General features: G+C 33.1%; 4 protein-coding genes and 1 long non-coding RNA gene across 5 annotated transcripts; 1 reads left to right on the top strand and 4 right to left on the bottom strand.

Annotated features, from left to right (window-relative positions):
• Positions 1-25: 25 nt before the first annotated feature.
• On the bottom strand, positions 26-2,421 carry LOC17877350 (indole-3-glycerol phosphate synthase, chloroplastic). The gene is made up of 10 exons (XM_006280564.2): positions 2,219-2,421; positions 1,728-1,979; positions 1,471-1,647; positions 1,314-1,388; positions 1,189-1,233; positions 915-1,079; positions 720-798; positions 560-642; positions 406-474; positions 26-304 (listed from the first exon to the last, which is right to left on the bottom strand). Exons 1-10 carry the CDS (start codon positions 2,414-2,416, stop codon positions 221-223), a joined length of 1,227 nt encoding a protein of 408 aa, XP_006280626.2. The 5' UTR covers positions 2,417-2,421; the 3' UTR covers positions 26-220.
• Positions 2,422-7,598: 5,177 nt separating this feature from the next.
• On the bottom strand, positions 7,599-7,952 carry LOC17875396. The gene has a single exon (XM_006281991.1). It carries the CDS (start codon positions 7,950-7,952, stop codon positions 7,599-7,601), a length of 354 nt encoding a protein of 117 aa, XP_006282053.1.
• A 2,712-nt stretch (positions 7,953-10,664) lies between these two features.
• Positions 10,665-11,975, top strand: LOC17875885 (nitrile-specifier protein 5). The gene is made up of 2 exons (XM_006280749.2): positions 10,665-10,768; positions 10,847-11,975. The coding sequence occupies exons 1-2, from the start codon at positions 10,739-10,741 to the stop codon at positions 11,795-11,797; spliced, it is 981 nt and encodes a 326-aa protein (XP_006280811.1). The 5' UTR covers positions 10,665-10,738; the 3' UTR covers positions 11,798-11,975.
• Positions 11,976-12,465: 490 nt separating this feature from the next.
• On the bottom strand, positions 12,466-13,171 carry LOC17874838. The gene is made up of 2 exons (XR_002832493.1): positions 13,038-13,171; positions 12,466-12,697 (listed from the first exon to the last, which is right to left on the bottom strand). It is a non-coding gene; the product is annotated as an uncharacterized LOC17874838 (long non-coding RNA).
• A 4,107-nt stretch (positions 13,172-17,278) lies between these two features.
• LOC17875567 (uncharacterized protein At4g02000) lies at positions 17,279-18,612 on the bottom strand. The gene is made up of 2 exons (XM_006281481.2): positions 18,551-18,612; positions 17,279-18,494 (listed from the first exon to the last, which is right to left on the bottom strand). Exons 1-2 carry the CDS (start codon positions 18,610-18,612, stop codon positions 17,279-17,281), a joined length of 1,278 nt encoding a protein of 425 aa, XP_006281543.2.
• Positions 18,613-18,708: the final 96 nt, after the last annotated feature.

The raw sequence follows: 18,708 nt of genomic DNA, 5'->3' as shown, positions 1-18,708 counted from the left end.
CCTTGTGTACTGCTGGAAAATATCATACAGAAGAGATTTGGCATTTGATGGGTAAATTTAAGTACACATTGTGTATGTATGACAAGAAAAAACAAAATTGGTCATTTATGTAAAGGCACAAGCCTCTGCACACTTGACTCAGCATGGCACTTTGAGAAAAAAAGAGACTTTAAGAGACTCAATGAATATTTTCTCTATACAAAAGCTTTCTACTCGGAGCTCACTCTGTGATATCTCTTCCAAAAAGTGTACTGATTGCCTTCCCGGGATCGCTTTGTTTGATAAGAGACTCACCGACTAGAACCTAATAACAGAAAAAGAAAATCACATGGGAGCTAGGACTAAGTGAATTTATCAGCATTTTGAGCAATGTTATCTTTAACCATAAAGTATGTGAAATCTTACTGCTTTGACGCCAGCTTCTTGTACAAAGGCGATATCTTCGGGAGTGAATAACCCAGATTCTCCCACCACCTATCGTTTAAAGACAAGCTTGAAGTGAGGTGTGTGTATGCATTGTAAGGTGGTAAAACAAACAGGGGATGTGAATACTACTTACGAGGATGTCTTTTTGACGGATCAGTTCGCCACGCTCTCCTTCAAGTAGCTTCTTTGTGATACCAAGATCTACCTCAAATGTTTCTGAAAGATAGGGTTGTAAAACGGATTATGAAGGATTGTATCTCTAACTTTGAAGAAGGTCTTGTTCAAGCGTTTACCAAGGTTACGGTTATTGATGCCAATGAGCTCGACTCCTTCAATTGCAAGAACACGATCCATCTCCCTTTCATCATGAACCTAGTGGCAAGTAGTAACCAAGAAAATCAGAAAAAAAGTTAATTGGGATTACGAAGATGCAGAAGCATTAGTTGAAGCATATATGAAAGTGGCTCCCTGAGGATACACATACAAACCTCCACAAGTGTAGCCATTCCAAGTATTTTGCAAATCTTAATCATGTATTTGATGTCAAGGTCAGGTAACACAGAAGCGATCAACAGAACTGCATCTGCGCCCTTGCTTCTACCATAGTATATCTGCCATGCCTCAACAATGAACTCTTTCAATAGCAAAGGGCACTGCATTGTTTGTGACAAGACATCAGAACTTTGTCAAACTTTGCCTGTCAGCGACAAAGTATCCGAACAGGATTATACAGAGAAACCAGAAAAAGGAGAAAGCAAGAACCTTTACACCAGCTTCCCTTATAGCTTGCAGGTTCTCATAGCTTCCCTATATGAAAACAGATTATGGCTACATTACGAACAAGTACTCCATACTTAAGTTGATCTCAAAGATCTTTACAGCATTACCTTGAAGTATTTGTCATCTGTCAAAACACTTAGACATGCTGCTCCACCCTTCTCATAAGCTTGTGCAATTTCTACCTAAGATATCAAGCCTTCAGATTCTTTCAATCCTAAAACTTATTCACCTAGACAGGACGAGAAGAAAGAGCTGAATCCTTACAGGGTTAAAATCTTCCCTTATGATTCCTTTGCTTGGTGAAGCTTTCTTAACCTCAGCTATTAAACCAGGCAACCCAGTTCTTTGATGAGCAGATCTAAGAGCACCAATGAAGTCTATAGCAGGAGGAACATTATCAAGAGCCTTCTTCAAAGTATAAAGTGGCTTTCTCTCTTTCATCTATAAATATAGCCACCTTCAAAACCAAACCAACTCAAAACATAAAAGAACAAAACCAAAGAACCACAGTCTCCTAATACCTGAGCAACTTCTTTATCCTTGTGCCAAACAATCTCTTCCAAGATATTACGAGGCGTATTGCCCTCGTTCTGTAGGCGAAACTCAAAAGGTCCAACGTAATGCAAAGGAGGTCCAGTAGGTGGTCTTCTCCTTATCCTAATACCCTGACTCTCAACTACTTCATTCTGATACATATTCACTTCTTGCTCACTAACCTTGACATCACTCACTTTACCCTCCAATACTGAATCAGAACCTTCTGTGATTCCAGACTAACCAAAAAAACAAACACAAAGCTACTTCATTTCTCAATACAATTCACATTTACTTTCTTCAATACATCACAGATTCTCAAGTTCACAAGTCTTCAATGTTCCAAAAACGTTTCCAAGATTCTGACTTTTTTTAATCCCAACTCCAGAAGCTAAGAAAGCTATTCATACCAACTCAATTCCATAGATTCAGCTTAAGAAATTTACGAAATCGCAACTAAGAAGATGAAAAATGAAACCTTTTGAGCACGAAGAGGAACGCAAGAAGAGGGTTTGGTAAGTCTATTGTGGAGGTTAAACGTAGAGAGCCGCCGTGTAATAGCGGAGGAGGGAAAGGGCTGAAGAGTTAAACAAAGTCCTTCCATTTTGAAAAAGTCTTCTCCGTTAGCTTTCTCGCCGGCGAAGCTATTTGTTGAGTGGAGGAGATAGTTTTGCATAGTACCCAAACGCCGCATCACATAAAGATTTTTTTTTTTTTTTTGTTATTTTTGTATTTTACTATTGGTTGCATAACTTTTTTTTTTCTTTTAATTACAAAAACACATCATAATAATAACAAATAATTCAATTTATTCAACGAATATAATAAAAATCCAACATATTTGATACTTTGATACTATAGAATGGTTTTGATTTTTGATTTTGATCATGACAGTTTGAGAGTTTTCAAATGATTTTGGGTCATTCATTTTAAATTTAAAATTTTATAATAATAGAATCTCGTATCATTTTCGAAAAATCATCAAAATGGGTTTATGGATTTTAATTAAAAAAAAATAAACACTCTCAAAATCTAGATTCCCTAGTATTTTTGATTGGATAATTAAATAGATTTTGAAAAAAAAAAGCTAAAAACCATCATTATAACTAGAACTATTCAAGGCCAATATCTAAAAAATTAAAAACCAAAATCCAAAATCTAAATACCAATTTAAAAACTACCAACATTCATGTTCCATAAGGATGGGCAAAAAAACCTAACCGAAATAATTGGTTTAGTTTGTATATGGTTAAGTCTAAATATCCATTTGGTTTTTATTTTGATTAAACTTTTGGTTTATGGGGCAAAGAGAAAAAGCCTTTGAGAGGCCCAAAACAAATAACGCTCTCTCCTCTCTCTTCCCAACCCTAGCCGCAAACCGCTCGAGGGGGAAGTACCATCGACGGCTTCGTTGGTGTGTGTGTGGCTTCTCCCTCCTCCCCTTGTCTTTCTTTCTTGTAGAGCTTAGTGATGGTGGGTGATTGTCATATCTGAGCTTCGGTGATGGGCGATTCTTTCCTCCGACGGCGGTGGTGTGGTGTCTTTTTCACTGAGGTAGCGGCAACTCCAATCGGACGGCGGAGAGTCCCGCTGCGCATGACCCTGGTTAACGCTGGCGGTTGTATCGGAAACTCTCCTTGGCTCAACCGTCCCTTTGGTTGGTGTGGCTACGGCGGAAGTCAGTGAAGAATCGGTGGGTTCGTTGTTCAGTCACGGTGGTTAACGGTAGGTTTTTTCGAATCCTTTATTGGCCCCTTCGGGTTTTGGTTCTGGTTTGTTTGTTTGAGCCAAGCATCTGCCGGATCCGCTGTTTGTGGTTTCCACCGGTCCGGTTTGGATTGTTTTGGATCAGAGGACGTCGAGGCTTCTAGTTTGGTCGGCGGGGATAGATTCCCGGTTGTCGGATTGCTAGGCATAGGATCTGACTTCTCGGAACCGGTTGTCGGAAAGTTGGGTATTCCGGGAGGAGTGTAGCAGGTTGGTGAGTCAGCAGTTTGGTTCAATGGTGGGTTTCGGATTCTCTCATCGGAGTACCTCATCCCCCCGACCTTGCCGCAAAGCCGTGCTCCTCGAATTCACCGGTGTTAGTGCCCTAACTCTCTGCCTCCGGTTATACAGCAAGATCCGATCCACTGACCTTTTTTCCGGCGAGTTTTCCGATTTCTTTTTTGGGTAACCGTTGTTCTTTTATGTAATCCGAATCCGCCCCTTTAAGGGCCCAGCCCATTAAGAGGTTTTATTATTAAAAAAAAAAAAAAAAAATTGGTTTATGTCTGGTGTGGTTAAAATCAGTAAAATTGAATGGTTATTTTTTTGAATATTTTTTTTTGAATAGTTATATATAATTATATTTTCCGTTTCATACTTTAATCTTAATAATTTTTTTTCTATAAATTATCATTAAACATTTTTATTGTACTTATAGTTATTGATCTTTTAGTCATTACAAATTCTAACTCTAAGTTATATTCCCTAACCTATATATATTCAAAATTGCTTGTGGATTTTTTCTTTTTCTTTTTTTTCTCTTTGTCTTTATATATTATTCTCAGTTGATCAACCATTATAAAAATTAAATACAAGTTGTATTTTAAGGGTTTTCTTCCAATAGCTTTTAAATATTAAAACTTGAATTTAAATTATAAATTTGAGTTTCTTTTTGTTTTAATCGCTGGTTGAACTTTATTAAGAAAATGCAAGAGATCCAAAATCCTAAAATAAATGAACAAACTCAAACATACCAAAGCAAATAAACCAACAATTGCCCAAAGAGACGAAGACAAGAAAATCAACCCTCTCTTCTATCTTTGTCAATACGATCCTGTAGCCAACCTGCCCCGTGGACTCCACAGCGACCATTCACCGATCTCACGTTCAATATCTTTGAGCTCAGGTGTAAGCGATCAGTGTCACTCAAGAAATCTTATATGACGACTATCTTCCACATATGCTGCCGCCAAGACCTCACCGTGCAGATCTTGTAGACTAAATTTAGATTCTATTTATGTTATTTATATTTAATTTTATGCTTATTTTTTATTTATGTGTCAATTTATATTTATGGAATAACTGTTAAAAATTTGAACCAAACCAAAACGGAACCAAATCGTGATACATATGGTTTTTGTATGATTTTATTATTACAAAACCAAAAAAACCTTAAACCGAACGCCTACCCCTAGCTTCAGTGGCTACCTACAACAATTACTCGCATGTATTTACTAACCACATTTTACTACGTACTTTTTTCAAGGAATTATCATGAATTTAGAGGCGTTGAGGCTGCAAATGAAGCACCAGTTATGATCTCAAATTAGTTAAAAATAACATTATGTGATCTTATAATGTATGTTTTTTGTTTTCATTACACAAAATATATTTTTTAAGATTGTAATTTTGTTTATGCATATAAATTTAAATCTTTCACAGATTATGTACACTATTTTTTGTTCACATCATTATCACAGTTTTTTTTAGTTAACATTATTATCACTTTTTCTTTAATCATCTGAAATGCATTCATTTTACAAAAATCTGTAATGATATGTATAAATGTTGTCAAACCCAAAGCACTCAACATAAACCTAAAACATTGAGTGATAACGGTTTCGAACCATTGTCTAAAATTTTCTACCCGATGTGGGACGTTATACATATATGTTTTTTCTTTTATCGATTGAGTAATATACGTCCGTTTTCAAAAATTCAAATTGCTACATATGCGAAAAAAAATTTGTATTTTTATTATACTTATATTTTATGTAATAATTTAAATTTTAAAACTAATAAGATCATATAAAGATATTGGAGAGTATTCAATTTATTAGGGAGACATTTTAGGAAATTTTGTTAAATGTAATAAATATTAGTTTCTAATTTTGCGATTTTGGTTTATCTTAAAAATTTGTTATTTATTTAAATGGCAAGGATTTATTATGAAAATAATACAAAATAAAAGGTTATTTTCCAAAAAGTATTTCAAAAATGTTAATATAGATATACTATTGATTTTTAGTCTTAGAAAATATACGGGATTAAACCCAATATTTAGAAGAAGAAAAAAAAAGAAATAATATTTTATGACTTAGTTGTATCTAAATCTAGTACTCTACTACTACCAAAAATTAAAAAAATGTTAGCCAAATTACATCAATCAAGAAACAAAACTCGGGAAAGATCTTGGATGGTAACAAAGCACTTGACAAATTTTATATATAAATGTTATACGACAATTTTCATGCATCAAAATTATTTAATTTAATATTAATGTGTTCAAAAAATATATATGTTTGTGTGTGTTTCTTTGTTTCCACTATACTAATGCTTTCATGTGCTATATTACTATCTTTATTTGAATACTTAATTCTTTTCTTCAATGATTATTTAATTTGATATTAGTATGTTCAAAAATATATATTTGTGTGTGTTCCTTTGTTCCACTATAGTAATGCTTTCATGTGCTATATTACTATCTTTATTTGAATACTTAATTATTTTCTTCAATGTAATAATTTCATTGGCATCTTCGTTGATTTGTCGGAGTCGACGACGTTGGTATAGTGGATAGTTATTGACTAATGGAGTTTACACTTTACAGGTGTTTGGTATAAGAGACAAAACTGTAAAAGGTCATCAATGAAGGCACGAATCTTTGCTTATTGTTTTTAATGTGAATTAAGGCACGATTAATTAGATGAACTTTGTATTTGTGAATGCAAATAAAAACACACAGAAATGTAATTTAGTAATCTGGTCAAATAAAATAAGGTTAAACTAAACTGACTATATATTTTTATTGTAATTCAGTCAACATGATAAACGAAATACAAATATTAACAATTATATTCTAAATAGGATGGTTAATTTTAATTATATGAGGTGTTTTAATCGTTGTTTGTTACCTATTGCAAAACAATTCTCTACTTAATAGCCTATTTTTGAGTTTTTAGTTTAATTCTTGGCCCACAAAAACAATTAGCATCCTCGTTGATAATCCCACTAGAAGTGGTCTAAGAACTTAAGACACACTTGTGAGAAATCATTCTACGTTAAGTTTTCCTTAAATTTTTGTTTGATGTTTTATAATGGTTCAAAACTGATATAACGTATATAAAACTAAATTTCATATTTGAGTTTAGTATTAATTAGTTAAATTCAATTTGAGATTTTTTTTTTTTAATGTACTTTTCAGTTTAGAGATATGATAAGTATTAGTCCCTCTAACCTAGATTATAACTCGATGTGGTTTCTTGATAATCTTTTCCTATCAAAATATATTGGACCACTTTAGTTAATATTAACCATCCTATTTAGAATATAATTGTTAATATTTGTATTTCGTTTATCATGTTGACTGAATTACAATAAAAATATATAGTCAGTTTAGTTTAACCTTATTTTATTTGACCAAATTACTAAATTACATTTTTGTGTGTTTTTATTTGCATTCACAAATACAAAGTTCTTCTAATTAATCGTGCCTTAATTCACATTAAAAACAATAAGCAAAGATTCGTGCCTTCATTGATGACCTTTTACAAACAACGATTAAAACACGTTAATTTAACCATAAACAATTTTTAAGAGTTTTTCTAGTGGAGTTGGTCTTAGTTAGTTTCTCCATTAAGCCGAAATATCTACACACATTTATAATGCCGTCATATGCATGATAAAAAGAGAAAGGTATATCACATAGTATGGATATACAGATCGTGTTTTACATGGAAGTTAATATTTGATATTTGATAGAGAAAATAGTCAATCAAGAAGAAACGTAACACTATACTTAGCACATACAAAAGCATGCATAACATACGTAGAGTAATAAACTTCTTTAAACGAAGACTCAAAATGGATAATTATGGCGGCACAGTTTTTGTTTGGGAGCAATGATCCTTGAGACTTCGAGAAGGAGGGAAGAGAGGAGCAAAGACAAACATCTGAGGGATGCAATCAGCATCGAGACCCATGAAGGCATGGCAGCAAGAAGGACCAACGTTCCCGAACTTTCCATTTGTTATCGACCGGAATATTTCGGGTACACAGTCTGGAATTACTTCTAGTGATGACCAACAGTCTACTTGGAATGGTTGTGGTGTAGGCAAAGGTTGTGGTGAAGGTATGGGTTGTGGTGGTGAAGGCAAGGGTTGAGAGGTGGAGAATATGGCCATGCATACAAATGAAAGAAGGAAGAAGAACTTGTTGATCCACATTTTTGATAAGAGAACTTGGAATGGTTAATTGAGTTTTTACATTTGATATGGATTTGATAGTAGTCAGGGATTGGATTTATATAAGATGAAACATATGAGGAAGTTTTTAAGTTGGATATTGTGAGATGTTTTCATTGTGAGGAATTTTGGAGGCACTCTTGGGATGACCCTAAATAAAGGTTGATGGTTTGTTAAGTTGTCTTATTTTTTTTTTGTGGTGATTATGATATTATATATACAAAAACATATAGTAAAATCTCTATTATTTATTGTGTAATATATTAATAAACACTAGAAAATTAGAATTTTGTTAGTCTTGAATCGGACCAATGTAAAAGTTAACATAATTAAATAAGATAATAAGATATATAATAAGTAATTTTTAGAACGTACATTTTGTGTTTTTTACTCTTATTATCATGCTGAACAAATTATTATTTTATTTTTGTCAAAAAAATAACTATAATCAGCTCAAATGAGTCCATGCGAAAGACAATTGTTTATATACTTGACTAAATACGATATGGAACGAGTTTGCCGAGCCAAATAATCCGCTTTTACAGAATTAAATTATTATCGCTAATTAAAGAATTGAGTTAATGTTAAAACTTAAAATTATGAAACTTCTAGATATGGTCCGAACATACATTAATGTGTCCTGCATTATTCACCAGATTCCAATTCATATAGTCCACATGCATCCCTACTTTGTTTATTTTTTTTGTTTCTTACACCTTAAGCTTTTTTGTATCTCTCTGTTCTTATTTGTTTTTGTTTCTAGAATAATTAAAAAGTCGCATGTGACCTTCTCAGTGAGAGCAAAGGAACTGAATCATAAAGATAAGCACCGCCACGCACGCACGATACATGTGAACGTAATCGCATTCGTGGATACCATATCTATCGTCTTCCACAGTTACACTCTATTCATATAATTTAGTGATTATAGTGCCATTGTGTATGTTAATGAATGGACAAGAATACAAAGACAAGACCATTTTCAATAGGTTTTCTTAGATTTGTTTAGGTCGTCAAAAATATTACTATTAATTTAATATTCCAAAAATACTATTAAAATTTTTAATTTTATAAAAATGCGACAAAGTAGGGAGTATTATAGAAAATACCACTTTTTGATTACCATTTTTTCATTTTGCTATTTCTTAGATTTTGTTCCAAATATGCCATTTTTTACAAACAATAAACTAAATATTTAGAATTATTTTTCGTAAATTACATATTTAATAATAAATTATACCGTACAAGAAGAAAGAACCAAATCCAGTCAAACATCACACATATATATATATATATATATATATATATATTTGTGTTTTTTATAAAAGAAAATAGCAAATTTGAACTTTTTTTTGACAAAATGGCAAAACCTATAAATGCCATCAAAATCAGTCATTTTCTCATAATTGATCCACTCAAGAATTGATTTTAAGGATTTAGTACTTAAATAAATTTATATTTAGAATATAGATTTTAAAGAAGATGGTGTATTCAAAGTGAAATTTCAAAATCCACTGTTATTCAAACATGAAATTTAAAAAGTCTCATGAAATCCACTGTTATTCAACTAATGATTTCAAAATCCACCTTAAAATTCACTGTTATTGAAAACAATTTGTGGATTTGGCTTTTAATGATTTTGAAAGATTTCAGAGGATTTGGAAGGATTTCCTTAGTTTAAAATACATAAATCCAAAATCCATGGTTTTTGGTGAGATTTGTAAGGATTTTACAAAAGTAATATGAACTTCCCTAAAATCATCAAAATCATTTAAAAACCTAATAAAACTCAAATCTCTTAAAATTCCATTTTGAATACCCCCTCTAGTTTTAAAAGTTTAAATTCTAATTTTAGTTTCATATAATTTTTTAAAAACCAAAATTTAAATGGCAATTTTAAAACAACATGGTATTTTTTAAAACCCAAAAGCTTAAATGGGGGGGGGGGGGTGTATTCAATTTTATATTTTTGGTGATTTTAAATAAGTTGATATGATTTTTTGTAAAATTCTTTCAAATATCACCTAAAACCATGAGATTTGAATTTCTGAATTTCTAACGAAAAGAATCCTCCAAAATCCGGGAGAGTCCTTTAAAAATTTAAAAACCAAATCCTCAAAACGTTTTCAATAACATTAGATTTTAAACTATATTTTCAAATCACTAGTTCAATTACATTGGATTTCATAAGATTTTAAATTAGGTTTTCAAATCACTATTTCAAAAACATTAGATTTCAGAAGATTTTTTTAAAATTCATGATTCAATAACATGAGATTCGTTGGTTTTCCCGTCAAATATTTTTGACAATTGACCTTTTTACTTATCATTTTTGTTTTGCTTTCTTATGATATCTTTATCAAATCTTATCCTAGTCAATTAATATGACAGCTACTAATGTATAGAAAAAGAAGTGAATCAAAATTAATAATTTAATGAAGATTTTTTTCTTAATACGTAATCATAATCAGATTAGTTTTCAAAACTGTCACAATTTAAAACAAATAAAATAAAAACAAGAAAGAAATAGTTTTATAATTGGTAACGTATCTCCATTAATTTTATATTTTTCTTCTTTTTCTTTTCCAAGAATGGAACGTTTCGTAAGAAAAATATTAATTTACTTTCTATATTTTAATAAACCGTGGTCCCTTGACACCTACCACATTCACCTATAAGTACGTATACGCAATATCAAGAAGCAACCATAGCCACTAAACTTTATCATTCTCTCTAAAAAGATTAATCTCTTTGGTCTGAAGAAGAAGATGTGTCCTGTCGAGAACAAATGGGTCAAGGTAAAAATCCAATCTTTCAATTTAGATAATACAATTATGATCTTCGATTCTTGATTTTTGATTATGTTTTCTAATCAGATGGGTCAAAAAGGAGCTGGTCCTGGACCAAGAAGCTCACATGCCATGACCATCGTTGGGAACAAAGTTTACTGTTTTGGTGGTGAGCTTAAGCCAACGATTCATATCGACAACGATCTTTACGTTTTCGATCTCCAGAATCAAGAATGGTCTATAGCTGCTGCAACAGGGGAGGCTCCTTTCCCCTGTTTTGGAGTCTCCATGGTCACGATCGGTTCAACGATCTATGTGTACGGTGGCCGTGACGATCAGAGGAAGTACAACGGTTTGTATTCTTTTGACACTTTGACTAATGAGTGGAAGATGTTGTCTCCTGTTGAAGAAGGGCTTCCTGGTCGTAGCTACCATTCAATGGCTTGTGATGATCGTAAAGTTTATGTCTTTGGTGGTGTTACTGCTAAAGGACGTGTGAATACGCTTCATGCTTATGATGTTGTTGATAAGAAATGGGTTGAGTATCCTGCAGCTGGGGAGGCTTGTAAAGGAAGAGGAGCACCAGGGCTTGTTGTTGTGGAAGGGAAGATTTGGGTTTTGTTTGGGTTTGATGGTAATGAATTGGGTGATATTCATTGTTTTGATCTTGCTAGTGTGCAATGGAAGGCTGTGGAGACTACCGGGGATGTACCGTCGGCGAGGAGTGTGTTTCCTGCGGTTTCTTATGGGAAATACATTGTCATATATGGTGGGGAAGAAGAGCCGCATGAGCTTATGCATATGGGAGCTGGGAAGATGTGTGGTGAGGTTTACAAGCTTGATACTGAGACGTTAGTGTGGGAGAGGATTGTGTGTGGGAATGAGGAGGAGAAACCGAGCCAACGAGGTTGGTGTGCGTTTACTAAAGCTGTTAAGGATGGTGAGGAAGGTTTGTTGGTTCATGGTGGGAATTGTCCTACTAATGAACGGCTTGATGATTTGGTGTTTTGGGGTTTCTCTCATCTTAATGTTAATTAATGTGTTGTTGGTTTGTGTTCTTTGTGTTGTAAACTGTTTAGTTTGTGTGTGTGTTGTTGTGTTAAGGAGTTTGTGTGGTGATATGTAACTTCTAAGTGTCTGAGTTATGTGTTGAAAACTTTGCTACATATTCCAAATAATTTATCATGTTTGGTGTTTAGATTTGTAACATTCCTATCATTCCTGCTTCCTCTACTTCAATTTGGGTGTAACAATCTTTTTATCATTTCTTGGTTTACGATTTTGGGATAGTGTGATTCATGGGGTTATAAGAAACAAATGAGTTAAAATATATGTACATAGGCTAAAACAACAAGAATTATAATCTGAAACTGAATTAATCCACAAAGAAAAATCAGATAAACGCTATTAGTGACATTTTAATAGAAGTTTGAAAGCCTTTTTATATGGGAATTTTTGAGAGAACACTCTTGTAATACATCTTTTTGAAGGTGGCACGATTAGCTTAGGCTTTGAATGGATGTTGAGAGCGAAAGGGATTAAACCATTAGCGGATTAGACCACACTATACATTTTAAGGTGGATTATAATCCGATGTAGAGCAAATTTATATTTACGTAAAGCGGTATGTAGTTGATCCGCAGTATAATTCTTATATTTTTCTCGGTTCGTACTATTATTTACTATAATTTATGAATGATAAACAATAACAATGATTAAATTTCTCGGATTAATATTAAATCATAGTACATAGAAATTAAAATAAAATAGAATAATGCCCACCAACAAACATTTCGGATCATGCTTATCCAAAAATAAATGATAGAAAAGAAGAACTAAAAAATACAACAAATACTTTATAGGAACAGGGTATTCACTTAGAACCATAGAACGATGGAAAGCTTCAACGACCACATTGCCCTTTTTGTTATTGCACCTCTGTAATTCAGAAGTAAGGAAAACAAAATCACTCTCGATATTAGTTTTCCAGATACAGTAGTTTCCCAAGTATAAAACCGTATTGGAAATATTTATTTTTATACACGTAATACTCTATCCACTAATCCGGTCAGTCTTTTGTTTTTGTTTTTTTTTGTCATCAACAAAAGAAATCAGCTCAAGAGAGCCAATTTGGAGAATAATTGTTTACATACTTAAGAATAAACAGAATGGTACGAACATTTCGTGCCAAAGAATCTCCTTTTATATACTTTTCGAAATATTACCACACTGCGTAACTTAAATTTAAATTATTTTCCAATTAATCATGGAAACTTACCCGGATTAGTTTTGTCAACGGCGAGCAAACAGGTCCATCGGCGAAAACTGAAGAGACCATGATGGTTAGTAGCAAAAACAGTTCCAAGATAGACAACTTTAGCAAAGCCATGTTTGTTTTTTTTTTTTTTTTATATAAATTTTTATTTCTTGTTTGAAGAGAGTTTTTGATGATCTTATATACATGTGAGTTATTTTGATTCCCTGACCTAATCCCCTTATTTTGCAGCTTTTAATATGGCAACCAGGCCTCCTTAACCATTTTTTTCCACAGTAAACTATTATTTAAACAGGACGTATCATCACATGATGTAATATCGATTTGATATTACTTGTTTTATAACATACTAGCAGTTGACCCGCGCTGCGCGCGGGAGGTTTATAATTTTTTGTTAATTTTTTATTCATATTGTGATATTTTATTTATTTTTAATTGATTTTCAAAACATATTATAGTTATTTTCTCTTGAATTATTATCTTTCAATATTTAAATTTGGATTAAAAGCATTTTCTTATTGATCATATTATAAACTAATATTTCATTTTCAGTTTTATCTTTTCTCTTTAAAATTTTATATATACAATTACATAAATGTTGTTTTTATTCTACCATAAATTTAAAATTTACTTACATTCTTAAACTCAGTAACACATTTAAAATTTTAAACTATGATCAATTTAAAATGAAAGTTGAATTATATTATTACCACTAACTAATAAAAAATGAAAGTATTTCTTATTTAACATTTCATTTATTCACATAATTTATTTTTATTTATATAAATTTTCTATTAATTAAATAAGTAGTATAAATATGCACTAAATAAATGTTTAAATTTATTTTAATGTAAAAAAAGATGTGGCTTAGGTGGATGATTAGGTGGCATCATGAGAGAGAGAAAAAGCTAACTTTATATATATAGATAATTGAGATCATATAATAAGATATATTTAGAATGCTACTTGGTCATCGTTGAATCTCCGAAAATAACTTCAAAACTAAATAATAAGCAGTTTACTAATATTAATATGTCCATTAGTTAACATGTAGCTATTACAAGCCCAAGTTTTTAATAGTTAAGTAGAAGATGGTTGTTTTGGTTTGAGTGTGACTGTGTAGTAGATTAATTAATAGACTCGAGGTTAGCTAGAAACATGAACTTTGAAAAACAAAACCAATTTGGTTTTTGTTAGCTAATCAACTTTAAAACTTTTACGTATTTCCAAATTCATATATTTGTTAAAAATAAGTGAAGGAATGGATACACCCTCTAGAGATTCATAATTCTTTAGACCATCTTTAGTAGAGCCCCTCATGTGAAGTACTAAAATTAAATTAAAAATACAATTAATGTTAAACTAATCAAATCAACCCATTAACAACTTTAAACAAAATTCTATTTCTACTAGGAAACCCTTATCAAGGGTACTTAATCATTAAGATAATATATTTATATTAAATTTAAATAAATTTGTAAATAATAAAAATTAACAATACAAGAATTTAACTTACCTATATTACATTAAAAAGAAAGAAAAGTATTTTACATAATTCAGAAATTACAAACATAATATATAAAATTGAAAAAGACGTACATACATAAAATGCAATAGAATAAATGGGATACTAGAAAAGAAAAGAACTCGGTTCTATTGTTGAGTGGCACTGAATTTTTGCCAGATATGCTTAACCAGTATTTTTTAGACGTTCATGCATTTTCGTATCACATACGTCATTTCGATGCCCATCATATTAGTGAGATTTGTTGGCATATCTGTAGAAACGATAAATCGACATGAGAAGTTCTGCTTCCTTCTCCCTGATAGAATTCCGATGGATCGTTGAAACTGTACTCATGTCGTTCGTCTTCAGCAATCATGTTGTGGAATATGATACATGCTCTCATTATCTTCCCAATTTTTTTCTAATCCCAAAAAAGCGCGAGATTCTCGACGATTCCAAATCGAGTTTGCAGAACTCCAAATGCATGCCTACATCTTTTCGGCATGATTCTTGATATTGAGCAAAGAGTTGTGCTTTCTGACCTTGTGGAAGTGTAATTGATTGGATGAAAGTTGTCCATTTGGGATAGATACCGTCGGTGAGATAGTACGCCGTTTTGTATTGCCGTTCATTGACAACGTAGGTAACTCTCGGAGCTCGACCCTCTACTATATCATCAAACACTGGTGAGCGGTCCAAAACATTGATATCATTTAATGTACCTGGAAGTCCAAAAAATACGTGCCAAATCCATAAATCTTGCATGCCACTGCCTCTAGTACGATTGCATGTTTTCCAGATCCACGTGAATATTGTCCTTTCCATGCCGATGGTCAATTCTTCCACTTCCAATGCATACAATCTATGCTCCCTACCATTTTGGGAAACCCGCGATGTTCTCAAATATTCAATAATCGTTGGAGGTCTTCTGATGTAGGCCTTCGGATGTACTCATCTCCAAAATAAGTTATTACTTCGTGAACAAAAGCTTCAAGGCATTTGTGCGCAGTGGTTTCAGCAAGTCGTTGATATTCATCGACCGCATCTGCCACACATCCGTATTCCATCATCCGAATAGCTGCCGTACATTTTTGAAGTGCGGAAAGACTGAGCCTTCCAATAGCATCTCGTCATTGGCCTTAGTGTAAGTCAGAGATTCACTAAAGTAATCATTCCATAACCGAATGTGCCCTCCTTCACGGTCTCTATTAACATAAGCTCTTCTTAAATTTGGAGCTGGTTGATCTCCCACATGAGTGTGCTTGTGCTGAATCTCCTCCAAAATATTGTTAACTTCTTCTTCTACCATTTCATCAACATCTTCATCAGAACTCCAATTTGATTTCTTGTTGTTTTAAGGTTTACTGGTTTTAGGTTTTGCGAATATAATTTTGTAAAGGTCTGAGATTTTGGAAAAAAGGTTATTTGCTAATTGAAATTTGGGTTTTATAAAAGAGTTGTTTTGGTTTTGGTGTTACAAACCATAGGTTTTGTGATTGTGGCTACTGATTGTTTAGATGAAGAAGTGAGAATCTGTTTTGTGATTGTTTATAGAAAGAAGCTTTGTAAAATTAAAAAAAACTGAGATTAAAGGGACTTTATAAAATCATAGATGACAAAGGGAAGAACAAGGTACTGATTTTTTAGAGAAAGAAGCTTGATAAAATATAAAAACTGAGATTAAAAGGAGTTTACAAGAAGAAGAAAATATATGGGAATGAGAGGAAACAGACTCGATGACAATGATAAAATACAGACTCAATGACTCAATAATATAGACTCGATTTTGGACAATACTACTTGACACTACAAACCAAATTATTTCACGAGTTCTTATAAAAAAATCTCCACCTTGAGTACACAATAAACCAGCTTCACGGGTTACCAACACAACACTCCACCAACAATACACAAGAAGACAATGTCACGGGTTACCAACACTACATTCTACCTTCAGCAAAAAGACAGCTTCACGGGTTACCAACACACAACTCCAACAACAACATGTCTCTTCACCAGAAAACCTGAACCCTAAACCCTAAACACTAATCCCTAATGTTGTCTAAAGAATAAATAAATTATCAATTATTTAAACAGTTTTCATGATGACTAATCTTTGAGAAATTTTGGTAAAGAAGTTGGTAGTTACTGATACAAATAGAAGCGTTGGTTTGGTCTATGTGAATTTCGGTTGATTGAGAAAAAATAATAAATTTGGTTTCGGAATTTGACTTAACCGGATCTACGTCATAAATCTTCGTATCGGGCCTATAGACTTTGAACAAAGAAAGAAAAGCAAAATTTTTAAAATTTTAAATTAATGGAGCTTATTGGGCCTAAACTATATGAAACCCATATAATAACCTGTAGATGAGAAAACGCTAGTTTCCTCCTATACGTTTGCGTTTGTTTTTTTTTTTCCCATAAGTTTTTTCCTTTTATATATAACAAGTGTTGCAAGAGTTACAACAGTGGAAACTTCCACTTACACATCTCGACCCTTTCTAAACTTACAACCATGGATTATATCTAACACATCCATTTTCTAGACTACAACGGTTTTGTTCCAAACTTAAGTTCTGCTTTAAACTAAGATTTCAGACCATATTGAACATCTTGGATATGCAGTTTCCAAAAAGAATTCAGATCATATCCACTTATTCAATCCCTTGGCTGCATTCATAGAAACTAAGCAACATGCCCAAAAAGTGTTGACAGAATCGGTAGTGTCAAAGCTTTAACGTTTCTTTGGAGGTTTCAGAATCCCTCCCTTACTATGCTCCTGAACCTTTTGTTTTTGCTTCGTTTGTTCTGCCTCATTCTTCCTAACTTCTGAGATTTTGCGCTTTTGAGATTCCTCCATTTCATGGCTCTTTACAGTTTCTCCTTCTTCATGCCTCCTTGAACATTCTCCAACTTCAAACTTCCTTGAAACTCGTGAATTGATCTCATACTCAGTTGTTGGAGTAATGTTAGATCCAGATGAAGCTTGATTTCTTCTCCAAGGAGCCTGTGGAATTGGAACAGCAAAATTCTGCAACTTTCCATCACTTGAAGGATGAAAATACGGACTTGCTGCTGCAATTTCATTTGAATTCAGAGGTGGCGTATCAACTCTTGGAGGTTGAGAAATTGGTGCAGGGAAGGAAACATCAGAATTCCGAGATTGTGAATTCATGTCCGACCTATGGATTTCATCATGCAAAGCAATTCTTTCCCTCCCATCAGTTATATGATTTGTAGCACCAGTGTTTGTGACAGGTAAAGGTTGACGATAAGGACAATAATTCCTGTGATGAGTGAACCTCAAAAAACTGCTACAAATTCTTCTTAGACGCTCATACTGAAATCGGATTACTGCACTCTCACCCGAATCAAACCTGACTCTTCGAAAAAACCTTAGACTGGCAGTTATGCCAAATCTAATTCTAACTCTGATATACGCTACCTGAGTAGTAGTGGCTTCATGAAAGTCCATTTCAATAACTTCACCAAGCACTTGAGCTATCTCCATAACAGTTTCTTCACCAACATAAGCAAGAGGGATTCCTCTCATTTGCACCCAAAGATCTATTGATGTGAGGAAATCCAGGTCAGGATGGTCCTCCCACCTCTGAAAGGCCACAAACCAATTGTTGAATATCCATGGTTCCCTTCTTTGCACTGATATAAGATCCATCTCAGAACGGAAGAGAAATTGAACAAAGGTACCGTCTAGAACCCTTCCATGGACTCTTGAAGTTAAACCCCATGTTCTTGATAGTGAAGAAATGACAGTAAAGAGGTTTTGAGCTCTTGGGTTAAGGGGCCTAGCAATCAAGCTTAGCCTATTACGAGCCTCAGCAACAGCATATGCTTCATGTGGGATAAACAACTCTGGATCATCCCTACCTAAAGCCATATTCTGTATCTCCGTTTGCGTTTGTTGATATTGCCAAAAACAAAAAAAGTCACTTTTTTTTTTTAATCGACGAAAATGCAGAACCGTCAGATCGAAGAATCATCTGACGAATCAACGGCTGATCTTTGTATAATTATAGCCGTTAGGCAACGCAATTTATCAAGACGCATCGATATATTTGTTGCAAAACGAAATTTACACATAATTGTTTTTTTCTTCTTTTCCCAATTTCTCTCTCTCTCTCTCTCTCTCTCTCTCTCTCTTCT

The sequence above is a fragment of the Capsella rubella genome, unplaced genomic scaffold, assembly GCF_000375325.1.
Source record: "Capsella rubella cultivar Monte Gargano unplaced genomic scaffold, Caprub1_0 scaffold_8, whole genome shotgun sequence".
In the NCBI taxonomy this organism is placed as follows: domain Eukaryota; kingdom Viridiplantae; phylum Streptophyta; class Magnoliopsida; order Brassicales; family Brassicaceae; genus Capsella; species Capsella rubella.
This window is presented reverse-complemented; position numbering and strand designations above follow the sequence as displayed.